This window comes from Prunus mume, linkage group LG7, assembly GCF_029339155.1.
Source record: "Prunus mume cultivar Tortuosa linkage group LG7, ASM2933915v1, whole genome shotgun sequence".
Classification (NCBI taxonomy): Eukaryota; Viridiplantae; Streptophyta; class Magnoliopsida; order Rosales; family Rosaceae; genus Prunus; species Prunus mume.
Window position 1 is genome coordinate 14,593,969 of NC_142704.1, and position 24,793 is coordinate 14,618,761.

At 36.4% G+C, this 24,793-nt stretch overlaps 2 protein-coding genes, 1 long non-coding RNA gene and 1 pseudogene across 3 annotated transcripts; 3 read left to right on the plus strand and 1 right to left on the minus strand.

Moving 5' to 3' along the window:
• The first annotated feature begins 2,078 nt into the window (after nt 1–2,078).
• LOC148915550 (uncharacterized) lies at nt 2,079–3,425 on the plus strand. Its single transcript, XM_089041550.1, has 2 exons — nt 2,079–3,113; nt 3,224–3,425. The coding sequence occupies exons 1-2, from the start codon at nt 2,516–2,518 to the stop codon at nt 3,256–3,258; spliced, it is 633 nt and encodes a 210-aa protein (XP_088897676.1). The 5' UTR covers nt 2,079–2,515; the 3' UTR covers nt 3,259–3,425.
• A 2,195-nt stretch (nt 3,426–5,620) lies between these two features.
• On the plus strand, nt 5,621–6,361 carry LOC148915551 (secreted RxLR effector protein 161 pseudogene; annotated as a pseudogene).
• A 3,971-nt stretch (nt 6,362–10,332) lies between these two features.
• On the minus strand, nt 10,333–15,895 carry NHL8 (NDR1/HIN1-like 8). Its single transcript, XM_008239986.3, has 7 exons — nt 15,457–15,895; nt 14,883–14,957; nt 14,283–14,799; nt 13,127–13,512; nt 11,377–11,603; nt 11,118–11,265; nt 10,333–10,933 (listed from the first exon to the last, which is right to left on the minus strand). Exons 1-7 carry the CDS (start codon nt 15,793–15,795, stop codon nt 10,805–10,807), a joined length of 1,821 nt encoding a protein of 606 aa, XP_008238208.1. The 5' UTR covers nt 15,796–15,895; the 3' UTR covers nt 10,333–10,804.
• A 5,108-nt stretch (nt 15,896–21,003) lies between these two features.
• On the plus strand, nt 21,004–23,820 carry LOC148915552 (uncharacterized). The gene is made up of 2 exons (XR_016128427.1): nt 21,004–21,252; nt 23,439–23,820. It is a non-coding gene; the product is annotated as an uncharacterized LOC148915552 (long non-coding RNA).
• Nucleotides 23,821–24,793: the final 973 nt, after the last annotated feature.

Genomic DNA, 24,793 nt, shown 5'->3' on the forward strand with positions numbered 1-24,793 from the left:
AAACAAGTTTCACGAGTGTGTTGGGGTCATTGGTCAGGAAGTCGTAATTTGTGCAGGGAAAGATGCATAGAATATAGGTTGAGTGGGAATCTGGATTGTAATATGAGCGAGTCTGGTCCGAGTCCGAGTCAAGTCGATCTGTTAAAATATGAGGCAAATACAGGTTTGGGTCTTTCTGAAATCAATTCTTTGAAGATAGTGGTCGAAATAAGGGTCTTGGTCGGATCTTGAGTCAGAATCGGGTTTGGGGTTTGGTTTTGCATCTTTAAGAATTGAGCCACTTGAGCACTCAATTCAGCTAAGGTCGGGTGAGAAGGAGAGGCGATATCGATGGTGCTACCTCCACGAGGAATGAAAAAAACATCCTCCCCTACTGGCGGTGGCGAGGATTTGAAACTAGAGTCAACAATCCCAAGATCGCTGCTTTGATACCGTGCTAAAATATGAGAAACTATGAGAGAATATTTGTTTGTGAGAATTTTCTTCGTATTCCTCTTCTTGTAGGAAGTCATATTTATAATATAATGAAGCCTTAATGGCCAAATAAAATAATAAATTCTTATTTCTATTTACAGTAGTGAATTATGAATTAAATAAATCAATTACAATTAATATGAGAATCCTTGGTATGCAAAGAAAGTCAATGGTTCTCAAATCACGCCAATAATATATGCCCAGCAGTTTGAAATCCAGAAATTAATTTAAAATTTTGAACGTGCACAACAACCAAGCACAATACATTCAACCCCTCACCTTGAGGTTGGGACACACCTTGCACCTTGCATCCAACCTCAGTCTTTACCATATGTAGAACAACCAAGCACAATACATTCATGGGGCCCAAGTTCTATTTCTCCAGTAGTATTCAGAATCATTGTAGCAAATTTAGGCATTTGATTTCGCGCTAAGGAGAGGGAGAGCTTTGCCAGGATATCAGACTGTAGTAAGTCTGATCGCTCGTTCAAAATTACCAAAATGCATTGAGGGTCAGACGAATAGCACAGTTCAGTGATTAGCTTACGGATAACAAAATCCTCATGAAATCCATGCAACCTTTTCGAGCCTATTGAACACAACTGCATGAGAGGAACCTTCCCAGCATAGCCTTTCAGGCTGAACGCTAGCGCAAAAATCTCGGGTAGATGAAATTTGATGGTGTTCATATCTTACACGATACCACAGCCTTTTCATATCTTCTACTCATAACTGGTTCTCTGTCAGAATTTGATATTAAGGCAGTCCTCCGAATAGCCGAAGCGACACAAAAAACACAAGGGACGTTGATGAAGCAATTACGTGTTAGAACCTCTTTTGTCACTATTAGTAAGACATTGCATCGTCTTAATCCACTTATAGATGGTCTTCTAATCACATTGGGTTTACAGCTCTTGGTGTTAGTCAAGAAATAGGATTAGAGCAGATCTGCAGTTCTAGTTAAAGTGCAATATTAATTGGATAACTAGAACCTTGAGAATTCCTAATCACATATGGATTGAAACACTTATTCCTAATGCAATCAGGATAGGATCAGGTATTCTTCGATGGGCAAAATACCTGAACCTAATGCATATAAATAGCAGCCCCTTCCCTAGCAGTTAAACACTCTCAAAAAAAGCAATCTCACCCCATCCGAGAAAGAGATAAAGAACTGCATAGGTGAAGAAGGCTTCTATACAAATCCTAAGCTACCATGTCAGACCAAGGTTAGTATTTAAGATTCAAAGACAAGAAAGAACTTACATGTGGTATCAGAGCTCTAGGTCTTGTTCTTAAATCTACAACTGTTTTGCTGATTTTAAAACTTTCAAAAGGAATCTGTATTGTTTTAAAATCTGTATAAATTTTCTGATCAATTAGTCATGTAGAGTAAAATTGCATATCTTATTTGTTAAAGTATGATCTAGAGTATAAAGTATCATACTCGATCATACTTGAAAGATTATTGTTCATAGATTTAAATTGCAGCTGCATAAGTTAGGCGAGCCATAGCAGCCTAAACCCTGTTGCAGATACAATTTAAATCAACAGATTGATCAATATTTGCATCACAGTTCATAGCCTTTCATATTCTTCTCGATCCAAAGACAGGAATAGTATGAATTGATGTTAACTGTGATGGAAAACATGGATAAAAGGTTTCACACAAACAAACGGGAAAGCTTTGATCCAAAGATTAAAGTTTTCTTGTGCAGGGTGTTGTGTTAAGCCATAATAATCTAGTGTTTTGAAAACATGTTTGATTCATGGTCCAAAGATATGAATTGATAATGTTTGAATACAGTTTTTGGGGACAGTTTTATTCATTTAAATGTGATTTACAGTGAATTCCTCCAGCTATCATTCCATCGAAACTTTGACTGGAACAAACTACTCCAAGTGGAAACAAGATCTGGCTATATCTTTAGGATTATTGGATTATGACTATGTTCTCAAAGAAACTCCTCTCAAAGCACCTGCCACAAGTGCTTCTGCAGAAATCAAGACCCGATATGTCAAATGGGAAAAGGCAAACAAGATGACCATGTTAATCATGCAGAGGGCTATGGCATCTTCAGTTAAAGGCAGCATTCCAAAGACTAAAAGTGCAAAGGAATATTATGAGTTCATAGCTCAGAGGTTCAAAGTTTCTGAAAAATCTGCCAAAAGCTCACTGCTGAACAAACTAACTGACATGAAGTATGATGGGCAAGGGTGTGTTAGAGCTCATATTATGAACATGATTGACATTGGGGCAAAACTACAAGAGCTGAACATGACAGTAGATGAGGATATGATGGTGCATTTTGCATTGAACTCTCTGCCCAAGGATTTTAAACCCCTTCGAAATACATACATAGCCCAGAAAGAAAGTTGGACACTTAATGATCTCATCACTATAAGTGTCGAAATTGAGGACAATCTGATAAGAGAAAGGGGAGCTAAGGTGATAAATATGGTTCAAGCAAAGCAGCATAAGTGGAACAAAAACTCTGAAACTAGTAAACAGAAAGAAAAGGACAATTCAAGTGCTCTCAAACCAGTTGGAAACAAATGCTTCTTCTGCAAGAAAGGTGGACATATGAAGAAAGAATGTAGGAGGTACAAGAGGTGGTTGGACAAACAAAAGGCTAAAGGTAACACTAATCAGATCCTAGTTTGTTTTGAATCGAATTTAGTTGATTTTTCTTGTGATTCATGGTGGTTAGACAGTGGAGCATCTATTCATGTGACTAATTCTTTGCAGGGGTTCATAAGGAAGAGGCCCCCAAGCAAGGATGAAGTGAAGGTGTTCGTAGGCAATGGAGAGAAAGTTCAAGTTGATTTTATTGGAGTAGTTAGGATTGAATTAGTTTTTGGTTTTGTTTTGGAATTAGAAGATGTGGTTTATGTTCCTGCTATGAGGAAGAACCTAATCTCAGTTGCTAGGCTTGTAAAGTCAAAGTTCACTTTGAACTTTGATGATTTTGGTTGTTCTATTTTCAGAAATAAAGAATTAGTTGGAAAAGCAAATCTTGTTGATGGCATGTTTCGATTAAGTTGCAAAACAATCATGGAAATTAACTCAGTTGAAACTCAAACAAACAAAGAAGCTTCCTACACTCTATGGCATAAAAGACTTGGTCACGTTTCAAAGGATAGAATTAAAATCCTATGCAAAGAATTAGTCATACCACCATTGAATCATAACACAGGAAGAAGTATGCATTGAATGTGTAAAAGGAAAACTGACAAATTTAAGGAAGAAAGGAGCAATAGGGAGCAAAGGGTTGCTGGAACTAATACACATAGACATTTGTGGGCCTTTTCCAACTCCAACTCATGAAGGGTTCAACTATTTTATAACCTTTACAGATGACTACTCTAGATATGGACATGTTTTTCTTATTAAAGAGAAATCCAGTGCATTGGACATGTTTAAAATCTATAAAGCTGAGGTAGAAAAACAGTTGGACCTAAAGATCAAAGTAGTTAGATCTGACAGAGGAGGGGAGTATTATGGAAGGTTTGATGAAACCGGGAGAAATCCTGGTTCTTTTGCTAAGTTCCTACAACAAGAGGGAATTATTGCACAAAGATACTAATCTGCACTCCTCAATGAATGGAATTGCAGAAAGGAGAAACAGAACTCTAAAGGATATGATGAGAAGTATGATGTGTTGTTCCAAGTTGCCGATATTTCTTTGGGGAGAGGCTTTAAAGACTGCAAACTACATATTAAATAGGGTACCTACTAAAAGTGTGAATGCTATCCCTTATGAAGTGTGGGTGAAAAGAAAACCAAGTTTGAATCACTTGAGAGTTTGGGGGTGTAAGGCAGAAGCAAAACTGTACAATCCTATGGAGAAAAAGTTGGATTCAAGAACAACCAGTGGTTATTTTGTTGGCTATCCAGAAAGGACTAAAGGCTACAGGTTCTATTGCCCTCAAAACACAACTAGATTCGTAGAAACACAAAGAGCTGTATTTATTGAGTCTGAAACTGAGGTAACAGAAGAAGAAAATTTTGATTTTGATGAAGTAGTGACAGAAAATGCGCGAGTGTTCTAATACAGATAAAGAATTCTACACTGCCCAGTTTTGAGTTGAGTGGCACGCCATCTGTACAAGAAGATAGTTTTGTTGAAGATCACATGATACTTGAGCAGGAAAATCAAGAAATGCAAGATTTGCCACCAGAAAACACAAATATGAATCTGCCTGCAGAACAAACCAATAATCAGATGGACATAGAATTAAGAAAATCTCAAAGACCAAGGAAAAGAGCATTGCCGGATGATTACTATGTCTATTTGCAAGAATCTGAGCATGATGTGAATTCAATTGAAGATCCTATGAACTATAAACAAGCCATGTCCAGTGAGAAGAGTGAAAATTGGTGGGGAGCTATGAAATCTGAACTGAGTTCTATGGAGAAGAATGGTGTATGGAAACTAGTTAATCAGCCACAAGGTTGTAAACCTATAGGCTGCAAGTGGGTTTTCAAGACTAAGAGGAACTCTAAAGGGAAAATTGACAGATATAAGGCAAGACTAGTTGCCAAGGGATACACACAGCAAGAAGGGATAGACTATAATGAAACATACTCACCACTCTCAACCAAAGACTCGTTTAGAGTGATAATGGCACTAGTGGCTCATTTTGATTTGCATTTGCATCAAATGGATGTAAAGACAACATTCTTGAATGGAAATCTAAAGGAGGATATATATATGAAACAACCAGAGGGTTTCATTCAAGAGAAGGGAGAAAATCTTGTATGCAAACTGTGCAAATCTATTTATGGTCTTAAGCAAGCCTCAAGACAATGGTACATTAAGTTTGATGAAGTTGTTAAACAGTATGGTTTTACAGAAAATGCATTGGATGAATGTATTTACATGAAGGTGAGTGGGAGGAATTTCATCATACTAGTACTATATGTGGATGATATTTTATTGGCATGCACAGATTTGTCAATGTTGCATAACTGCAAAGAATTCTTGTCCAAACATTTTGAGATGACAGATCTTGGTGAAGCAACCTATGTTTTAGGAATTGAAATCAGCAGGAATCGAGAGAAAGGAACTCTTGGTTTATCACAGAAGAACTACATAGAAAAAGTATTGCAAAGGTTTAATATGCTAGGATGTGGTGGGCTGACATGCCTATATCAAAAGGAGACAAACTGAGCAGAGAACAGGCACCAAAAACTGAGCAAGAGAAGGCTGAAATGAGTGACAAACCTTATGCCTCTTTGGTAGGAAGTCTGATGTATGCACAAGTATGCACCAGACCTGACATTGCTTTTCCTATTAGTGTGTTAGGGAGGTTTCAATCTAATCCTGGACAGGCGCATTGGGTTGCAGGCAAAAGGGTATTAAGGTATTTGAAAAGGACTATGGATTACAAGTTGGTATTTAAAAGAAGTGACAGTTTGAAATTAGAAGGATTTGCAGATGCAGACTTTGCAGGTTGTAAGGATGATCTCAGATCAACATCAGGATATGTGTTTACATTTGCAGATGCTTCTGTATCTTGGAGAAGCATCAAGCAACCTCTAACAGTAGCATCTACAATGTTGGCAGAATTTTTAGCATGTTATGAAGCTACTGCACAGGCAATGTGGTTGAAGAATTTTATTACAAGCCTGAAAATAGTGGACTCTATACATAAACCTGTACAGCTGTGGAATGACAATAGTGCAGCAGTCTTGTTTGCAAAGGGAAACAAAAGAACAAAGGCTTCAAGGATTTTGGATGTTAAGTTTCTTACAGTCAAAGAAAAGATAAGAGATGGCTACACAGTTTTGGATCATATCAGCACAAATGACATGGTGGCAGACCCTCTCAATAAAGGATTGCCAAAGGAAGCTTTTCACAGACATGTTCGAATATGGGATTAATGGAAGATAAGAGTGGCTAGATCAGTGGGAGCATTTCAGTTTTGTCTTAAGATCAATGGTTATGTTTGGTTAATTAGTAAAAGTTTCGATGGATGATCTGGAAGTTTGAGAATTTATAAAGTGTTGTTTTGTTTTGTTTTAATTAATTAATCTGTTTGGATATATTTCATACTTGAATGTATATGTAAAGCAGTAATAGCTAGCAAATAAAGTAACTGCTATAACACAATACATTCATGACATTTGTGCAATTTTTGCAATTAGACCTTAGTAGTCATTAAGGGGCAATGAATGAAGCATGACTTGTTTTGCACAGACAGTTAAGTCATGCAGATTTCTGGTTTCAATCTTGATCGAAGCCTTATGTGATTTTGAAGGATTTCAGTTGTAATTATAGGAATCTTGAAATGTTTTGTTCAAGTAATTTCGATAATTCACTGGAGTTTTTCGTAATTGACAGTGGCTTAGTAGGAATTGCTCTATCTTGTTTCACAAGGCCTTAAAGTGATTACACCATGGACTGTTGTGATTATTTGACCAAGTGGGAGACTGTAAGACATTGCATCGTCTTAATCCACTTATAGATGGTCTTCTAATCACATTGGGTTTACAGCTCTTGGTGTTAGTCAAGAAATAGGATTAGAGCAGATCTGCAGTTCTAGTTAAAGTGCAATATTAATTGGATAACTAGAACCTTGAGAATTCCTAATCACATATGGATTGAAACACTTATTCCTAATGCAATCAGGATAGGATCAGGTATTCTTCGATGGGCAAAATACCTGAACCTAATGCATATAAATAGCAGCCCCTTCCCGAGCAGTTAAACATTCTAAAAAGCAATCTCACCCCATCCGAGAAAGAGATAAAGAACTGCATAGGTGAAGAAGGCTTCTATACAAATCCTAAGCTACCATGTCAGACCAAGGTTAGTATTTAAGATTCAAAGACAAGAAAGAACTTACAACTATTAGTAGTGCCATAGATAAATCATAACGATGAAAAAACACCGAGAAAGGATAATCACCGTGACATACCACTGCTAAACTTTGGCCTAGGTGAAAAAACATGCACCAATTGCGTACCCATTTATGTAAGCCATAAACAGTAACCAATATTTGCTAAGACAATTCCTTAAGGATCCAAATGCCTGCATCCCATCTACTGTAATATCTGCAAATAGAACCTGACTAAATCAAAAGGCACAAAGTAACACACATACATAGACACATGAGCAAATAATCTGAAACCAAAGCCAGCCAGGAAATCATATCACAATGACTATAAGCAATAGCGAACGGGGTATCATAAAACTGGTTTTAGTCATACATCGAGGCTCTATTTGTTACGTAGGACTAGCTTGGACAAGACTAATTATGAGAATTGTCTAGGATAGGCTTAGACTAAATTCTGTCCTATGTTTTATGGGGCACTGGACTAAGAGTGACTATAATTCTAAACTATGAAATTAATCATTTCAAACATTAATACCTTTTTTTTTGTTCTCAAATATGCATCAACAAAAATCATAAACTTCACTAAATATTACAGCCATAAAAACTAGGGAGCTTTCATTTTAAGACATTATATAGTTTACTAATTTGGAAGATATAAATACAATTTTACCTAATTAGCATAAGGCCAAAGACAAAATAGTACCTAATTTTACAATAATGTAATTAAAAAACATCAAAATTACACAAAATGCTACTCCTTCTAAGTCAAGCACACTATGCCACATGTTCATATCTGGCAATCCCCTTCCAACCACCAACCGCTACTACTCACCGCCCATCGCCAACCAAGTCGTCGGCGGCCAGCCACCGCCGCCAACTTCCGATCATTCACCACCATCCACACGCCAGATTCGGCCAGCCATCGCCATTCACCAACTATGTTGCCCTTAACCTAAAAAATAGGAAATTTTGTGTGCTTGAAGAGACTCAAACCTTGACCATCAAAGGAGGGTAGCCTCATTCACAAACCACTACACCAACCTTATTTTTGTGATATTTTGTAAGTTAGGCAATATTTATATTAACAATCAATGGTATTTTTTTTATTTAAAAAAAAAATGATTTCAACATCAATACGTGCAAAATTTGTACCGAATCCCTAATACTTAACTCTAGAGTTATACAAAACAAAATAATGTAGATATCAATAATGTAAACATAAATAAAAACTATAAATAAAAACAGAAATTGCAAACAAAAACAAAAATTGAAAACCGAAAAATTCATGCCAACATCTAGTAAGAAACAAGCCAAAATTTCTCATTTTTTAGTGGGATTTTAAGACAAAAACGATTTAGATATCAACGATGTAAATAATAATAAAAAAACAAAAAAGCAAAAAAAAAACTATAAAAAAAAACAGAAAACAAAAACTAATTTAATAGAAACAAAATTGCACTGCAAAGTATGAGAAAAAATAAACATATTAATAAGTGAGGAACCAAAATGCAAAAGCATGATGAAAGTGCTAGAACGGAATTGGAAACTGTTAGTTTCCATTTTGTGTCATCGAAGATCGCCCTTTGTCTCCGAGAACTTGATTGAGTATAAAAATGCTGCTTCAGGTTAAAATTGCATGTTCTTGTTCACCTAAACTAAAGAGTTGGGATAATGGTAATGAAATCAATGTTGTTTTCTTTGGCCAATCAAAATGTAATCTATCTTGTTTTATTATTGAAAACAAACTATATTTCATCAATATTATATAATTATTAATGTTCATAAAATTCTACTTCCAATGCCAGGAAATGATAAAACAATTTAGTAATGCAGTGTGTGCAAAATTGATCTCTCAAAGATGACATTTGACGTAGTGAAGGATAAAATTCCTCCTTTTGCCAAATAGATATAACATGAAATTCTGGTTTGCTAAAATGATCAACCGAGCAATAGACTATCTAAATACCAAAGATTCCTACACATCAAACCACAATGCAAACTCCCATCCCTGTCCAAATGAAACCCTAAAACTCTACACACCAACCACTGATCAAAACAGAAACTCCAATGCAGAAGCGGAAACTGTAATGTAGAAACGGAAACTGCAATCCACAAATGGAAACTGCTGGACTGTTCCACCCAAAATTGGCCTTGAACTCTGGCTGTTTGGGTCCGGTATTTTGGGGAGATGATATAGAAGGTGATGGTGAGAAACTTTCATGAAAGAATGACGGCGAGATAAGGTCGTTACGGTGACGGAAAGTCGCCGTGAAATTGGGTTTGTGGCAGGCCCTGACTGCTGGACTGTTCCGGCCAAAATGGCCACGAACGCTGGCTGTATGGGTCAGGTTTTCGGGAAGATGATAGAGGAGGTGATGACGAGCAACTTTCATGAAGGAACGACGACAAGATAAGGTTGTTACGGCAACGGAAATAGGCCATGACTGCTGTACTGTTCTAGCCAAAATTGGCCACAAACACCTGCTGTTTGAGTCGGGTATTTTGGGAAGACGAAAGAGGAGATGATGGCGAGCAACTTTCGTGAAGGAACGATGACGAAATAATGTCGTTACGGCGACAGAAAGTCGCCATGAAATTGGGAATGTAGCTGCCCTATTTTCCAGTCGAGAGGGGAGGATAAAATCTGATTTTTGCAAGGTTTTTCAAACCAAAAAAAGGGTAAATTTGTATTTTACTCTAATTTAGACAAACACATTGAATTTAAGCTTCCTCTTCGGTCAAATCCAAAACAAAATTTTAAAAATATGTATTAAAACCCAAAAAAAATACTGTCTCAAATCATACTTTATGTCTAAAAGTAATATTATAAACTTTATTAATATTATAAAGTTACCTCACTAGACACTGTAATACGTGTCTAGTAAAGCCTCACTACATACATCAAACTAATGTAATTACACTCGAGAAAAAAAGAAAAGAAAAAAAAAAGCAAACTGAAGTGCATAAATACAATTTATCTTTTTTACCATGAAAGAAAAAAGCAATTAAACTGCATTAAAACCTGAAATCATCGTATAACATGAACACATAAAAGCACTCATCTAAATTATAAATAAATAAATAAATAAAAAATTCAACGCATAAAAGCTTTTTGTTATCATACCAATGGCCTTCGGCCGTATTATCAACAGCTCGCTTTACAATAAATTCAAAACCATAATTTCCCTGTTGTATTGGCCAATTTCCACTAAACTTTACAACAAGGATGAACATATATCATTGCCAGGACATAATGATTTGAGCGGAAAAAAGAAGTGGAGGCTGTTAAATTCAATGCAATGGGGAAAATGCAGAGATGGAGCAGCCAATAAGAAGAGTGCCATGAACTGCCTTGCATAGCAAATTTTTTTATTTTTCACCCCGCACTACGTTTGGATCATACATTATCTTCCCAAGGTTCAGTTACTCTGTCATGTCGTTTTACAGTTTTTCTAATTTGAATAGATGGGTGTAATTGTGTTCACAACTATCCGGCTGTGTGTTGTTTGCAACCTTTACGTCCATAATGCTGAGAACTTCGCCTCACAATCTTCTTGCACAAATAGCAATAGTGGTTTTGGCATGCCCAGCAGAACATATGATTGTTATTGCCAATCTGATGGGAAAAGGCAGAAACTCTATTTATCATATTGACACAACTCCAAAAATCCTCAGAAAAACCAAAAAAGGACATTTACTACTTTTGAAAAGAACAAAAAGAGAACATAATGAATTTCCTTATTAACCATCAAGTAAACCTATGAATATCTGATTTGTATCAAGGCCCAGTCTTGACTCACCTTTGCATTAAACTGACCACAATTAGGGCATAATTGACCATGTGCAGCAAAGAGTTCAGCTTGAATCTGACCCAAAACCTGTCGAGGATTCATCTGTGCCTCCCAGTTCTGAATTGCTTCTTGCGGGAACAGTTCACATGCACCATCTCTTCAATTCATACAAAGCTAATTAGTTCTACAGAAAATATGTATATGCATATTGATGAACATACAAATAAAGCATAGGAATAGCCTCAAATACTTAAATCAATTTAGAAACCTGAAATGATCATATCCCTCAATTGCCTTATCACAGCGGTAACAGAAGTATTGCCCACAGTTTTTACACACCATCTTGTTGCAACCTTCAGTTCGTGATATTGCCATCTTACAAGATGGGCATTGCTTTGCATCGCGAAGAATTTCCCTCACACTGAGAATCTCATTGATTTTCTCACGTTCTTTGTGCCTTTGATCATCATTCAACTGACCAAAATTTTGACGTTCCTGCATTATAAATTTGTTTGTATTCAATTCTCACTAGTAAATTAAAATAATATGAAGTTTCCAATAGACAATGAAAGATAGATATCCTTTTTCTCTAGAAGGGTGGGACCAAAGAAATGTTTAACTCAGATATCATAAATTGATCTGCGGACTATAACACTATTGAGAATATAGCAATCTTGCATTTAGTTCTAAGTCTAGCACAGAATACATATGAGGATGTCTCTCCAACCATTGCCAATTAATTTGAGTTGGATGCTCAAACATTAAAAGAAAACTTTACCATTCTGCAACTACCATAAAGAACACCATTTCTTAGGTGCCAAAATTGAAAAACTAAGGAGATATGGGAGTTATTGAATCGAAGTGAAAATGACATCTAAATTGGGGTAGTTGGGCATGGCAGAAGTAAATTGACAGAGTTTGCGAAGGTCCAATCATGTATATCATTGGAGACAGTAAAACCATTTTGCACTTAGTGAATTGAGATAATCCATAGGAAAATTAGCCTGAGGTTGACGTGGTCAGTTTGCAGCAACCATAAGACAGTTTTTTCCTTTTTACTTTTGAATGAATACCATAAAACACAGTTTATATTGCCACATATATGTCTTTTATCTCAGCTGTTAAAATGGCTAGAAATGTTAAGGAGGCATTGAAGTTATACCATTGCGGAGAAACTGACAGCTAAGACCTGTTTAATTTATTTGCCTAGTACTGCAACAAAGCACCATGTATTTACCTAACCCAAAAGACTTGGAGGAATTCACAGCTGCAAACATATTACTAATTGTACAAATAAGATATATTTATCATGGCAAGAACATGCCTTTGAACCTCAGTATTTTTATTTTGAGAAGAATGACAACAATTTATAGTATGATCAGAATAGTTCAATAATTTTTTTGGCACATAATCAGATTCAAGTTACAAGGTAAATAAAATGACAATTGAAACATCAGATGAGAACTAGATGTCTGCTGAACCAGAAACAAAAACAGAACCTTGTCTGTGTGAGTGTAAGAAGAGGCAGAAATCAGGGTTCTGGATCATTTAACTCTACCATTGCATATTCTTATAAAATAAAGTCAGACTACACAGATGAATTTGTAACCGAGATAAAGTTTCAAACCTAAAAAAACTAAATTAGACAGAATTTATACAGTATCAACCCTTCACAAGAAGATATGTGTTTTGTAACTAAGCCTAACAGCAAATTCTACTATGTGGAACTTAAGGGAATCATCAGCATTTGCCCATACTACATTAAAAATTTGGGCAAAGGTGGTGTTGTTTTCCCTTTACAACAGCTTGCTTTTTGTTTTGGATAGGAAACAAATAGTTTTAACAGAAAATCATAGCATGTCTCAGTACCAGAAAATAAGTTATGATTGTCATTTCTACCAAATGGCAGTTGATTCAAGCACAATATCCAGATTTGATGAAGAGATAAACATGATTCCCCCACATCCCGTAATCACAAAAAAATGATTAATAAGGACAGCGAAGAGTATAAATTTTACCTGCAGGATGTGAAGTTTCATTTCTGGTGTCATACACTGAATACCTACATGGCGCCGCTCCTTGCAAAGTGTGCAAAAGCTAAAGAAGCACTTTGAGCATTGGGCATGCTGGTCTTCATCCTCTATGCAGGGAATTTCACATCTTGGGCAATACACAACATCCGACATTGCCTCTAGTGTTTTAATTAAGATTAAGGACTCCCAACGTTCAAACTCTTCAACATCAAGCAATCGTTTTAACAAACCTGGTGGAATCATACCCCCACATTTTGCATCAGGACACTGCAGTTTGCTTACGGTGCCTTCCTTGACATGCATGTCAGAATAAGTCTTCATGCATTTCCAACAGAAGAAATGCTGACATGGAAGTCTAACAAACTCAGTACCTAGAAAGATAGATCAATTAGAGTGGTGAATAAGACCTGCACTGATTTTTCATAGATAGTAAGTTCAATTGATGGTACACCTCCCAAGGATGAATCAGTTAAGCTGCCTCCTAAGGATGAAACAATTAAGCTAATTACAAGCTAACAAGAGCTTATGACCAGGTAATTACAATCAATCATGAAGTAATTTTAATGAATTCAGGCAAAATGGAATCCTGATAGTTTCATCCTAAGGACGGAATCTTAGACAGATCCATCCCAAGAACATTGTTTAACACACAGACACATGAATACTAAGTTATACATGTACTTGTATGCATGTGTAGAAATCATACTGGAAAAGCCTAGAGAAAATCACGTGTGAGTTGTAACCAAGTTAATTTCGTTTTGGCTTGTGTAATGAATGAAATGTATTGAACTGTTGCTCTTATTGTGGAGAAATGATTTGAATGAAATTGCCGACATAATTGTTCAATGATTATTTCCCTTTGTGTATGCAAACAATGATCATACTTTAGTTCACTCAACCAGAATATAGGGTCAGCATAAATCTTATGAAAAAGACCCTAGTGCCAAAGTTATTGATAATTCTCAAGCATAGGGAAAAACTAGTCTAACAACTATAAGTGAACTAAGTAAATATTAGATATATTTTATATTTCTCAAGGCCCAAAAGAAAAAAGGAAAAAAAAAACCAATTTTTTTAATAGAAACAAATTCTATGTCAAATTCAAAAGAATCTGTGTCAAGAAAGGTTTATGTCAGATTACCTGCAAACTCACTAAAACAGATGCGGCACTCATGCAAATTTTTGTGAAAGTTTTCATGGAGTCTATCATCGTTGTAACTTCTAATAAAAGGAATGTCAACATCTGGGGAAACACTTCCAGTAACTGCCCGTCTATCTCCAGCATCTCTCACCCCGTAAGGACCAAGAATTATTTCTTTATCAAAACTAAGATACGAAAGCGAAGAATTTTGTAGCCATTCCACCCATTGGTACATAACCTCCTGCCCTGGTTGTTCTCTCCATATTGAGTCCAGCTCAGAACACAAATGGGAGATTTTACTAGAATGCAGCCACTGAACGGATATTGTAAAATACGGTGGTAGGTGACTTGGGTATGATTTAGGTAACAAACATGTCAACATAATTGGTGGAAGATGCTGCGCTTTGAAAGAGTATGAGAATTCATCAGAACCCTCGCTTCTGGTCTTAAGATCACTAGATGAATTCAACTTTGTAGTAACAGCAATTTCACCAGGAGCTTCAACATGTATATGAATCTGCATATACATAGGTTCACATATTTACTTATTTCACTAAATAATGATTAAAGGAGCTCTGAAGTAGTGGATTATTGCCAAACCTGGAATGATCGACGGCCTCTTTGTCTTTCAAAGATGAAAAAGTCGTCTCCATAAATGGACTCCATAGCAAGCAACTGTCACAAACTTAAAAGAATGAGAAAAGGTCCAAAGAAACACAACAACAACAACAATAACAAAATAATAACAATAATAATAATAATAATAATAATAAGGAGGTTCAAGATGCTGCTATATGTGAGCACCAAATTATTTAACTAGTAGCAGATGGTTTGCAAACATAAATAGAGTCACATTAATCTTGCATTGCTTTTTATTTAGCTTCAGTCCCTCCCTCATTATGCATTACACCAACATAGAGAGATTACTCTTTTCTATATCTAGCTCAACAATTTATTGGGAAATGCAAAATCTTGCTACATAAACATTACCCCCACCCTATCATCTCGATTATGAAATCACCCGTTCATGTTTTTAATGTAGCAATTTGATTTCCTTCACCCTCATTAATAAATTATATTAGAAGCTTAAACGACTCAATTACCAAAGCGGCCCTTCATGTTTTCAACTCCTGTGCTTATTGAATAATAAGAAAACTAAAAACTTGAACACTACCTCATCCTCCTGAGCCTGATCATCAATCCTTAGCTGCTCATCCGACAACCTGGGCTCTTCCACACCGAGCTGTAACTCTTCCAATCTACTCAGAACATCATCATCCTCCCCTTTACTAGACTCAGACGCCTCAACTGCAATTATTTCTTCTTCTTGTTGTTTTTCTTGCTGCACTTCCTCACCAATACTCTGTGCCTGAGAAGTGCAAGGGACTGAAGGTGCGTCAAGATTTTGGTCTTGATTGTGTGGAGGTTTGAGAGTCCACGTCTCGTCGTCCTCGTCTTGGGGAGGGCGGTGGTCTTGTTTTTCTCGTCCTCCTCCTCTTCTGTTCTTTCCCATGGCGGATTCTCAAGCAACGGACGGACTGCAATCAGAATTAGTAGGGATGCGTTTGAGTCGTTTTACTTCGAGAAAATTGTCCATTGCAATTGGGTTCGTTTTCAATTGGGTCCCTGCGACTATGGTTGGTTATGGTCCAATTTGGTCTGGTTTAGTTTATTTTTTAAAATTAAAATTAAAATTGATATTTACATGCGGTTTGATTCAGTTTCATTTTTATACATAATGCCTAGAGAATCAAACCAAACCGGATATGTACTGTTTCGATTTGGTTTGAGATAAAAGAAAACGAGGAAGAGATAAAAAAGAGAGAAAGATGTAGAAGCAGTGATGGATCCAGGATTTAATAATAGGTTTGGCAAAACTTATATATTAAACTCAACGATACAAATGAACAAAGCCAATCGGAGTTTTCTAAGGCCCAAGATAAAATTCTAAATTGTGGTCCCCTCTCTACATACACTCAACACTAAATATGTAATTTTTTTTATAAAGAAAATGAAGACCATTTTGGAATTAAAAAAAATCATACATTCATTTGAACCTGAGTAAACCATTCTGACAAAAAAACCTAAACCATTCCTTTTAGGCTTAAAAGAACATATATGATAATTTCTCCAACACTGAGGAACCTAATTCACAAATCAAAGCTCTTATTTCACAAGCCCTAATTCAATTCAAAAATCCTAATTTGACAAGCCATAAAGTCAATTTATCAAAACAAACCCAAATTGTAACAGCCCGATCCTAAATCAATTTTTAATTATTAATTTATTCTGGCAAAAGACTATTTTGCCCTTAAAATATTTTATTAAGTTTAAAGTTGACTTTTTGACTTGGAAGGAATTTGAAACTTTCAATTGGACCGTTGCATAGAGCACGTTGAGACGAGTCCGTAGACTTGTAATGGACTCGAATCAGAGTTATAACGAAGAAATGACGATTAAAACTTATGTAGGGGCAAAATTGTAATTTTGTAAAATTGGATTTTTTAAAAATCCAGATTTCTTCTCTCTCTCTCTCTCTCTCTCTCTCTCTCTCTCTCTCTCTCTCTCTCTCCCTCTCCCTACGACACTCCTCCCCTAAAATTTTCCTTCCAGCAGGTGGCTCAGGAGCCACCACCGTCCCCGCCATTTTTAGCGGCACAGTTCAAAGAACGCAACCTCTCCCTCTTCCGTTCCACCTCAACCCAACTACCACAGCAGCCGGTTTGGCGAGGAAAATTGAGGAAAATGGCTGGATTTTCGCGGCTTTCCAACCTCTCATTCTCTCTCTCCGAACCACTGCATTTGACGAATGAGGTATGGAATCTCATCTATTTTTCGAGCTCTATTTGATGGTTGGGTAGGATTTGATCAATTTTTAGTTTTGGTAGTTGAATAAAGTGTTCCACTCGTGGAGTAGTAGATGTAAGTGGAAGGGTGGCCCTCGATTTAGAGATTTTCTGACCGAGGGTATCACTTTGGACACCAATGTGTTGCTGTGGACATTGTAGCAATGCGATCCCCTAGTTGTCACAGCGTAGGCGTGCTCAGATTCTAATTTGGATATCGTTTGGACCCCAAATGGATTTCGCCTATTGTGCGATTTTTAGGTTTGATACGTTTGAGCCGTTGGATGGCAACCCATTTAGTATACGTTGATCTAGACAGTTCTAGGATCTAGTAGGAATCGAAGGATCGTGAATCGGAGTCCCAAATACTCTGAAATGATCAACCCTATGGTTAATTTTACAATAACCGTCCAATCACGCGATCGTGAGTAATTCAACGGTACGATCGAGACCAAACTCTCGGGACATGTGTCCTAGGCATATTGAAACCCTTAGGAACGTTCGGATCATAAAATGAAGGTTGTGGGCCCCGGGAGCCCGATTAGCCAATTTGGGTAGTTTGACTTCTCGGTTGACCGTGAGTCTTTCGAGGTAGTTTTATCCTTCAAAAAGTACTAGAATGACCATGTAAACAAGTCTTAACAAAAAGTTGAATTATTCTGACCCTGTTAGGATTAGAGGATCGTTCTATGGTACTCTACAGAAATTATGGGATAGCATATCGATAGTGGAAGTTATGGGAGTTTCTTAAAAGTTATTGCTTTTCATTAATTGATATTATTACGAGAGTAAATAAAGTTAATATTTTGATTGAGGCATACATTATTTATTGGAATTCGTGTGAAAATAAATTATTTCTATCCGAATTATTTCGGACCTTTAGGATATTTTTGTTGAGTGAATGTCCATTGGTTTGTAATGGCATTAGTTTCAAGGATTAATTGACCGTGCCAGCGAGTACGAATTTATATCAATATGGGATGAGTATATATGTTTATATACATGCAGATCGCTCAATTATGTATATTTCTGTCAGTTTGTGTTTGGAAACGCATTGTGATATGTGATGGTAAACTTAGATGTGATTTTCAATATTTAGATATTTTATATTATTGAAACTAAGGGAACCTCCGGGGGTAGGGGTTATTTATTTATCTAATTATTTATTCCTGCTAAAGGTATGGTTATAGAAAAGGGATGGTTCATTAGTTAGGTTTGACTAGATTAATAAATTAGTAATAAATTTAAGTACATGTCCATACTAATACTTATACTTAGTATGTTGTGTAAGTTTCAAGGTAATTGAGAATTTATCTCTAGAAAAATTGAGAGGAGAATTTAAGTAAGGCTTGTGAAATAAGAGGAATCTCAAGATAAGATTCAGAATATGGTTTTCAAACCCACCACAGGAGTACCCCCTAGTTGCCTTAAATAGTTTTGTTATTTTCATAATGCCCTACAAGTTTCGAGGATGCCTAAACCGTATGGTACGAGGAATGCGGCTCATGCTGACTAATGGTCCCTTAGGCCTACGAGGAATGCAGGTCAAGTTGACTTGGTGTCTCCGAGACCTGGGAGGATGGAATTGACGGATTATTACTGGAATTGACGGAATATGGATGAGGGTACATCCGGGTGGCAAGTTTTCTAAATTAAAGGATTTGTCCCAAATTACAATAAGTTTCTTAAGTTATGAGATTGTTTTATAAGTTAAAGAGAAAAACCTATATTTCAGTAAAACTATTGTCTCATGCATTAAAACCACTTGGTCAATGTTGTCTTAATAAGTTTCTCGTTTTCCTACTTTTCTATACTAAGTTAATTATAAATCTTTATAGGCATATATGTATTTATGATTGAGTTTTGTGTAAGTTTCTAAGGAAAGGATTAAAAATGTTTTAAATAATATTTGTTTTATTTTGCTTATCTTTATTTTTATATTATATATATATATATATATATGTGCATAGATATATTAATCTAAGCCAACAATACGTAAATTGATCTATGTAACCAGAGATAATTCAGTGACTAGACTTTTGTTTATTAGATGATTTTATACAATTTAAGTTTTATTACCTGATTTTAAATGTGTTATTATGAGTTTGCTTTCCAAACATGTTAGTTTGATTTCGAGTATTTATATTCTATTCAGAATATATCCATGTTACATGATTATTACGGTTGCCTTTGGATATGTCTGTATGTTGACTGTTGCCACACGAGTGTTAGGGATATCCAGACTGTGCGGAGCTAGGAATGCGGATTAGGTGGACTAAATGTCTCCTGATCCAACGAGGATTGCGGCTCGAGTTGACCTTAAGTCACTGAGGCCAGCGAGGACGTGTCACATATGGTGATACGAGGAATTGACGAAGTAATGTAGGATTTGATGGAAACACAGAAATTGACGGGAATAATAATGGATACTCCTAGGTGGAAGGAAGTATTACTTTTCGATATTTTCATTGGATTTGTCGAATTGTTTGAATGATGGGACGTTGTATAAATGTAAATATGCGTGTTTGATTTCTGTACGAGCATAGCAGGTGAATGTTATTGAGCATATCATTAACATAAGAACTTGGGTTGGTTTGCAAATTATAATAGAAGAACTACGTGTGGCTTGATCCCTTGTTAAAGGTACATAGGCAACCTAGAGTTCTAGGTGTAGCCGCAAGGTCAAGTGATTGAAAGGTAGTCTTGCTAAGTTATTTTGAAATCTAATATTGTTATGAGGATATTATAAGCATTTGAATTGAATTTGGTTGGCATAATATTTTATTTGAATTGTTGAGGACTGAGGCCAGAGTGATATCATGCTTGATTTTTTTGGATATAATTTAATGCATGCTGGCAGTTGGGTTATATATAAACATATATACTTGTTTTATGGGTGAAAGTTTTTGGAAAATGTTCAATTTATAAGGGAGACTCTGCCGCACTTGAATTTCATTGAATTTCGGCAGAAGTCGCACTTAAATTTCATTGAATTTTTTAGAAGGGCAATTGGTCAATTGTGTCCGGCAACCTCCAGGTGTTGGACATGCATAGGGTTTGACTCGAATTCCAAAGTGGAATTTGGGTGGGTCTATCAACTTAGTATCAGAGAATTAGGTTAAATTCCTGTAGACTCGACACCCTGTGTGCATCCTTGTTCTAGTGAATTTTGACGTTCCACATGTTAACTTGCCTTGTCGGGATGGTTGAGTAACAGGCATCAAGAAGTGTTTGAAAAATTTGTTGAGGTTTTCATATGAAAAGCTGGGAGTACTAGATCTGTAGAGATGAGATAAAATCGTTATAGAAAGTTGACAGACAAGTTACACGGGAAGGAGTGAGTTTTGCCTAATTATATAGGGGAGGATGTCGGTAAGCCCAAAATGATTCAATGTCGATAGAAGTATTATGCAGGTAATTAATTCATGGGTATTGAGTTGTAGTTGATGAGAAAGTATTCTTGGAATTTTCCTCTTGGAAGGTGTGATGTGGTTTGGAAAACATGAGAAGTTGTGTTTCCGTCATGACAAGTTGAGGAGGATGGTACTTGGGAACCCAAGGAGCGGTTGTAGGCCCCTTACCCATATTCCTCCGATCCTAAATTAATTATTAATTATTAATTTATTTTGTTAAAAGACTATTTTGCCCACAAAATTATTTTATTAGGTTTAAGTTGAATTTTTGACCGGGAAGGAATTTGGAAATTTCAATTGGACTGTTGAGTGGAGCACGTTGAAACGAGTCCGTAGATCGTAGCCGAATCGAATAACGAAAAATGGCGATTAAAACTTATGTAGGGGCAAAATTGTAATTTTGTAAAACTGGATTTTTTAAATATCCAGATTTCTTCTCTCTCTCTCTCTCTCTCTCGCGAGCATCTCCCCCTCCCCTGAAAATTTCCCTTCCAGCCGGTGGCTCAAGGAGCCACCACCGTCGCCACACGCCACCATTTTTGGCGGCAACGGTTCCAAAGGAACCGCAACCTCTCCCTCTTCCCGTCCCGCCTCAGCCCAGCCGCCGCAGCGGCAGGTTTTGGCCGGAAAATCGAGGAAAATGGCCGGATTTTCGCACGGCTTTCCAACCTCTCGTTCTCTCTCCTCCGGCCACCGTTTCCGACGAATGAGGTATGGAATCTCATCTATTTTTCGAGTTCTAGCTGATGGTTGGATAGGATTTGATCGCTTTTTAGTTTTGGTAAGCCAATTTACAACCTAGGTTTTGGCCGGTTTTCGAATTGAAATTCCGGCCACTTGCCGTCCAAATTGGACGTTGCAGTAGTTGAATAAAGTGTTCCACTCGTCGAGTAGTAGCTGTAGATGGAAGGGTGGCCCTCGGTTTGGAGATTTTCCGACCGAAGGCATCGCTTTGGACACCCACGGGCTGCAGGCGCGTGTGGCGGCGCGTGGGCACTGTAGCAAAGGGACATTGTGTCCCAATACGATCCTCTAGTTGTCACGAGCGCATAGGCGTGCTCAGATTCTACTTCGGATATTGTTTGGACCCCAAACGGATTTCGCCTATTGTACAATTTCCCGGGTTCGATACGTTTGAACTGTTTGATCGTAACCCATTTAATATATGTTGATTTAGGCAGTTCTAGGATCGAGTAGGAATCAACGGATCGTGAATCGGAGTCTTGTATACTCCGAAATGATCAACCCTAGGGTTAGGTTTACCATAACCATCCGATCGTGAGTAATCTGACCGTATGATTGAGACGAAACTCTCGGGACATGTGTCCAAGGCATATTGAAACCCTTAGGAACGTTCGGATCGTATAATGGATGTGACGGGGAGAAAGAGAAAAAATAGAAAATGTTCATTGTTTAAAGGAAAGTTTGTGGGACAAGTGAAGCGTACTTTGTAGTACAATGAAGATATAGAATTCATAATGTTAAATAATTTTATTCTTCTTTCAACAATGACATACATGGAGCCATGCAGAAGACCACCATGATAGTAGCCATTTTTATGGATTTCCTGAATGGCTGACAATAAGCTGCAAAAAATAAAAATATAAAGTTAATTATGCCAACAAAATAATTCTAAATCAAATACAAAATAGTAGTATGTTAAAAAAGACTAATATTAAATATGACTTTCACCTAATTTGCATTATCCATAAATCGTGAAGTCGGTTTGCTGAACAAGATAATGAAGGATATGGATTTGGTTGATAGAGTGACATTGATGGACCGCTGCATCAAATCATTCATAGCCAATTGACTAAAACCCATTCATATAAGGGTTGTTATGCTATAATTCTCATACCAATTAACAATGTGTCTAGGGGGCCGGGGATTGGTTTGACAATAAACAAGCAGATATGGGCTTAAAACGCAGTCATTCATGTTGCTAGTAGAGTATGTATAATCAAAAACATTTTGAAGCCAATTAACATCAACACTAGCACCAAAGTTAAAAAATTTCATGGGTTTAGAAGGACTACCCATTAGTATGGAGAAATTGTACGACTGATGGGTGGTCCTTCTAAACCCATAATTTTAAAACTTTGGTGCTAGAGTTGATGTTAACTGGCTTCAAAATGTTTTTGATTATACATGTTCTATTAACAACATGAATGGCTGCGTTTTAAGCCCATATTTACTTGTTTATTGTCAAACCAATCCTCCGCCTCCTGGAAACATTGTTAATTGGTATGAGGATTATAGTATATCAACCCTTATATGAATGGGTTTTAGTCAATTGGCTACGAATGGTTCGATGCAACGTCCATCAGTGGGTATCTGTCATTCTATCAACCAAATCCATATCCTTCACTTTACTTGTTCAGAAATTCGACTTCACGATTCATGGATAATGCAAATTAAGTGAAAGTCATATTTAATATTAGTCTTTTTTAAGATATTACTATTTTGTATTTGATTTAGAATTATTTTGTTGGCATAATTAACTTTATATTTTTATTTTTGAAGAGGCTTATTGTCAGCCATTTAGAAAATCCATGAAAATACTATCATGGTGGTCTTCGCGTGACTACATGTATGTCATTGTTGGAAGGATAAAATTATTTAACATTTTGAATTCTGGATGGTGTTCAAGATCTAGAAGTCATGAAGCTTACAGCATTTTTCAAGCTTCGGGGACTACATAAATAGCCCTTTATGGCTATCAATCATGGACGAATAACGACAATTTTTACCATGTCAGGGTGAGTTAATTTTCTTTATTTATTTGTTTGATGAATAATGTTGATATTATCTATTTATTAATATTGTTATTTTCTCTTTTTCCTTGTTAATAATTTTGTTCAGAAATTGATTGATTATCCCTTTTTACTGATGCACAGCTTAACGATGAAGAAGATCGATGATATTTATCAAAGTAAGAGCCCTTCTGCACATATGAGATTTTTCAACAAAAATATTGCATTTGCTACGTTTTCATTGATTGGAATTTGGATCCGAGTAGGTGTGAACCATTTATGGTTGCAATATATAAATTTGATCCGAAGAGAATTATATATGGTAGGGATCCGGATCAATTGTTAAGATTCATGAGAAATAATTGGAACTTGACAATTGTGGAGGTCGAGGTTGCATTAAGAAGTTTATGGCCTGATATCTCATTCACATATATCCATGAAATTGTAAGTGTTATTTTACTTTCTTTAGATACTTCTGTTCCAATATTGGAGTATGATTATATGTAAGCGTTATTTTATTTCTTTAGATAGTTCTGTTCCAACATCGGAGTATGATTATATGTTGTTTTACATGAAATTGCATTATTTTATTTAAGCACAAATTTAAATTAAAAAAGTGACTGATGCCCCAAATCCCCTACGAGCCATCGTTAACCTAACTTTCGGGCCAAATCTGCCCCGTTGCGATGCCTAGCTTCAACCGAAGTGTAATTAGGTGTCTATGTTATTTGAGTTCCCATTTCCCCAGCTGTCCTCATGAGAATATTTTCCTCACATCCTGCATGTATATTATTTTGGGTAAAATTTGGAGAATGTTGATGCCATATTATTTCATCAAAAAATTGCCCGTACAGAACTTATTATACATGAGCATGCTGCATGCAAACATAATAGCAACTATCACAATCCCATGTTCATGGTGGATTTTTACTTAAAACTCTCGCGAAACATTCATACTTTTGAAGAACGCGTCATTACATGATTCATGGTGGAATATGGGAGCTGCCAAAGAATCCAAAACCTTTTACCCTTATAATGCGAGATGAGTCTACTACTGTGTCTTTTCAACCCAAACATAATGCAAATCAATGAAGCCAGTCCATGCATTGAGTATTACTATAACACTTAACCCAGAGCTCTATATTTTAAAAAGATTACACACTCAAGCTGCAAATTCTCAGATGGCAGAATGGGAAAAATGAAATTACAGAACACGATAAGCATTTAAACGAAGTCATAATTTTTTTTTAACAAAATCATATGTTTTGCTATTCAAATAGAAGTTACTAGCCTACATCGACGTTGATATCATCTCAGCCATCTTACGTTACCTATCAGTATATTTGAATTCATATATTTGTCTGCAAGTTAAGATGCCACAAGAACGGGCATCCATGCAATTCCAAATACGGCAGTAGACTTTAGCTCATGAGGCGTGTTAGAAACAATACGAATTCACACACAAAAATCAAAGGCCAATCAAAAGAATTTCCAAAATA

Excerpts from the sequence above, each read along its gene's own strand:
- LOC148915550 (XM_089041550.1), top strand. The coding sequence starts at position 2,516 with ATGACCATGTTAATCATGCAGAGGGCTATGGCATCTTCAGTTAAAGGC. Across the intron at positions 3,114-3,223 it reads GGACAAACAAAAGGCTAAAG|GGGTTCATAAGGAAGAGGCC; the intron begins GTAACACTAATC and ends AATTCTTTGCAG.
- NHL8 (XM_008239986.3), bottom strand. The coding sequence starts at position 15,795 with ATGGGAAAGAACAGAAGAGGAGGAGGACGAGAAAAACAAGACCACCGC. Across the intron at positions 14,958-15,456 it reads ATCAGGCTCAGGAGGATGAG|TTGCTTGCTATGGAGTCCAT; the intron begins GTAGTGTTCAAG and ends AGTTTGTGACAG. Across the intron at positions 14,800-14,882 it reads GAGGCCGTCGATCATTCCAG|ATTCATATACATGTTGAAGC; the intron begins GTTTGGCAATAA and ends ATGTATATGCAG.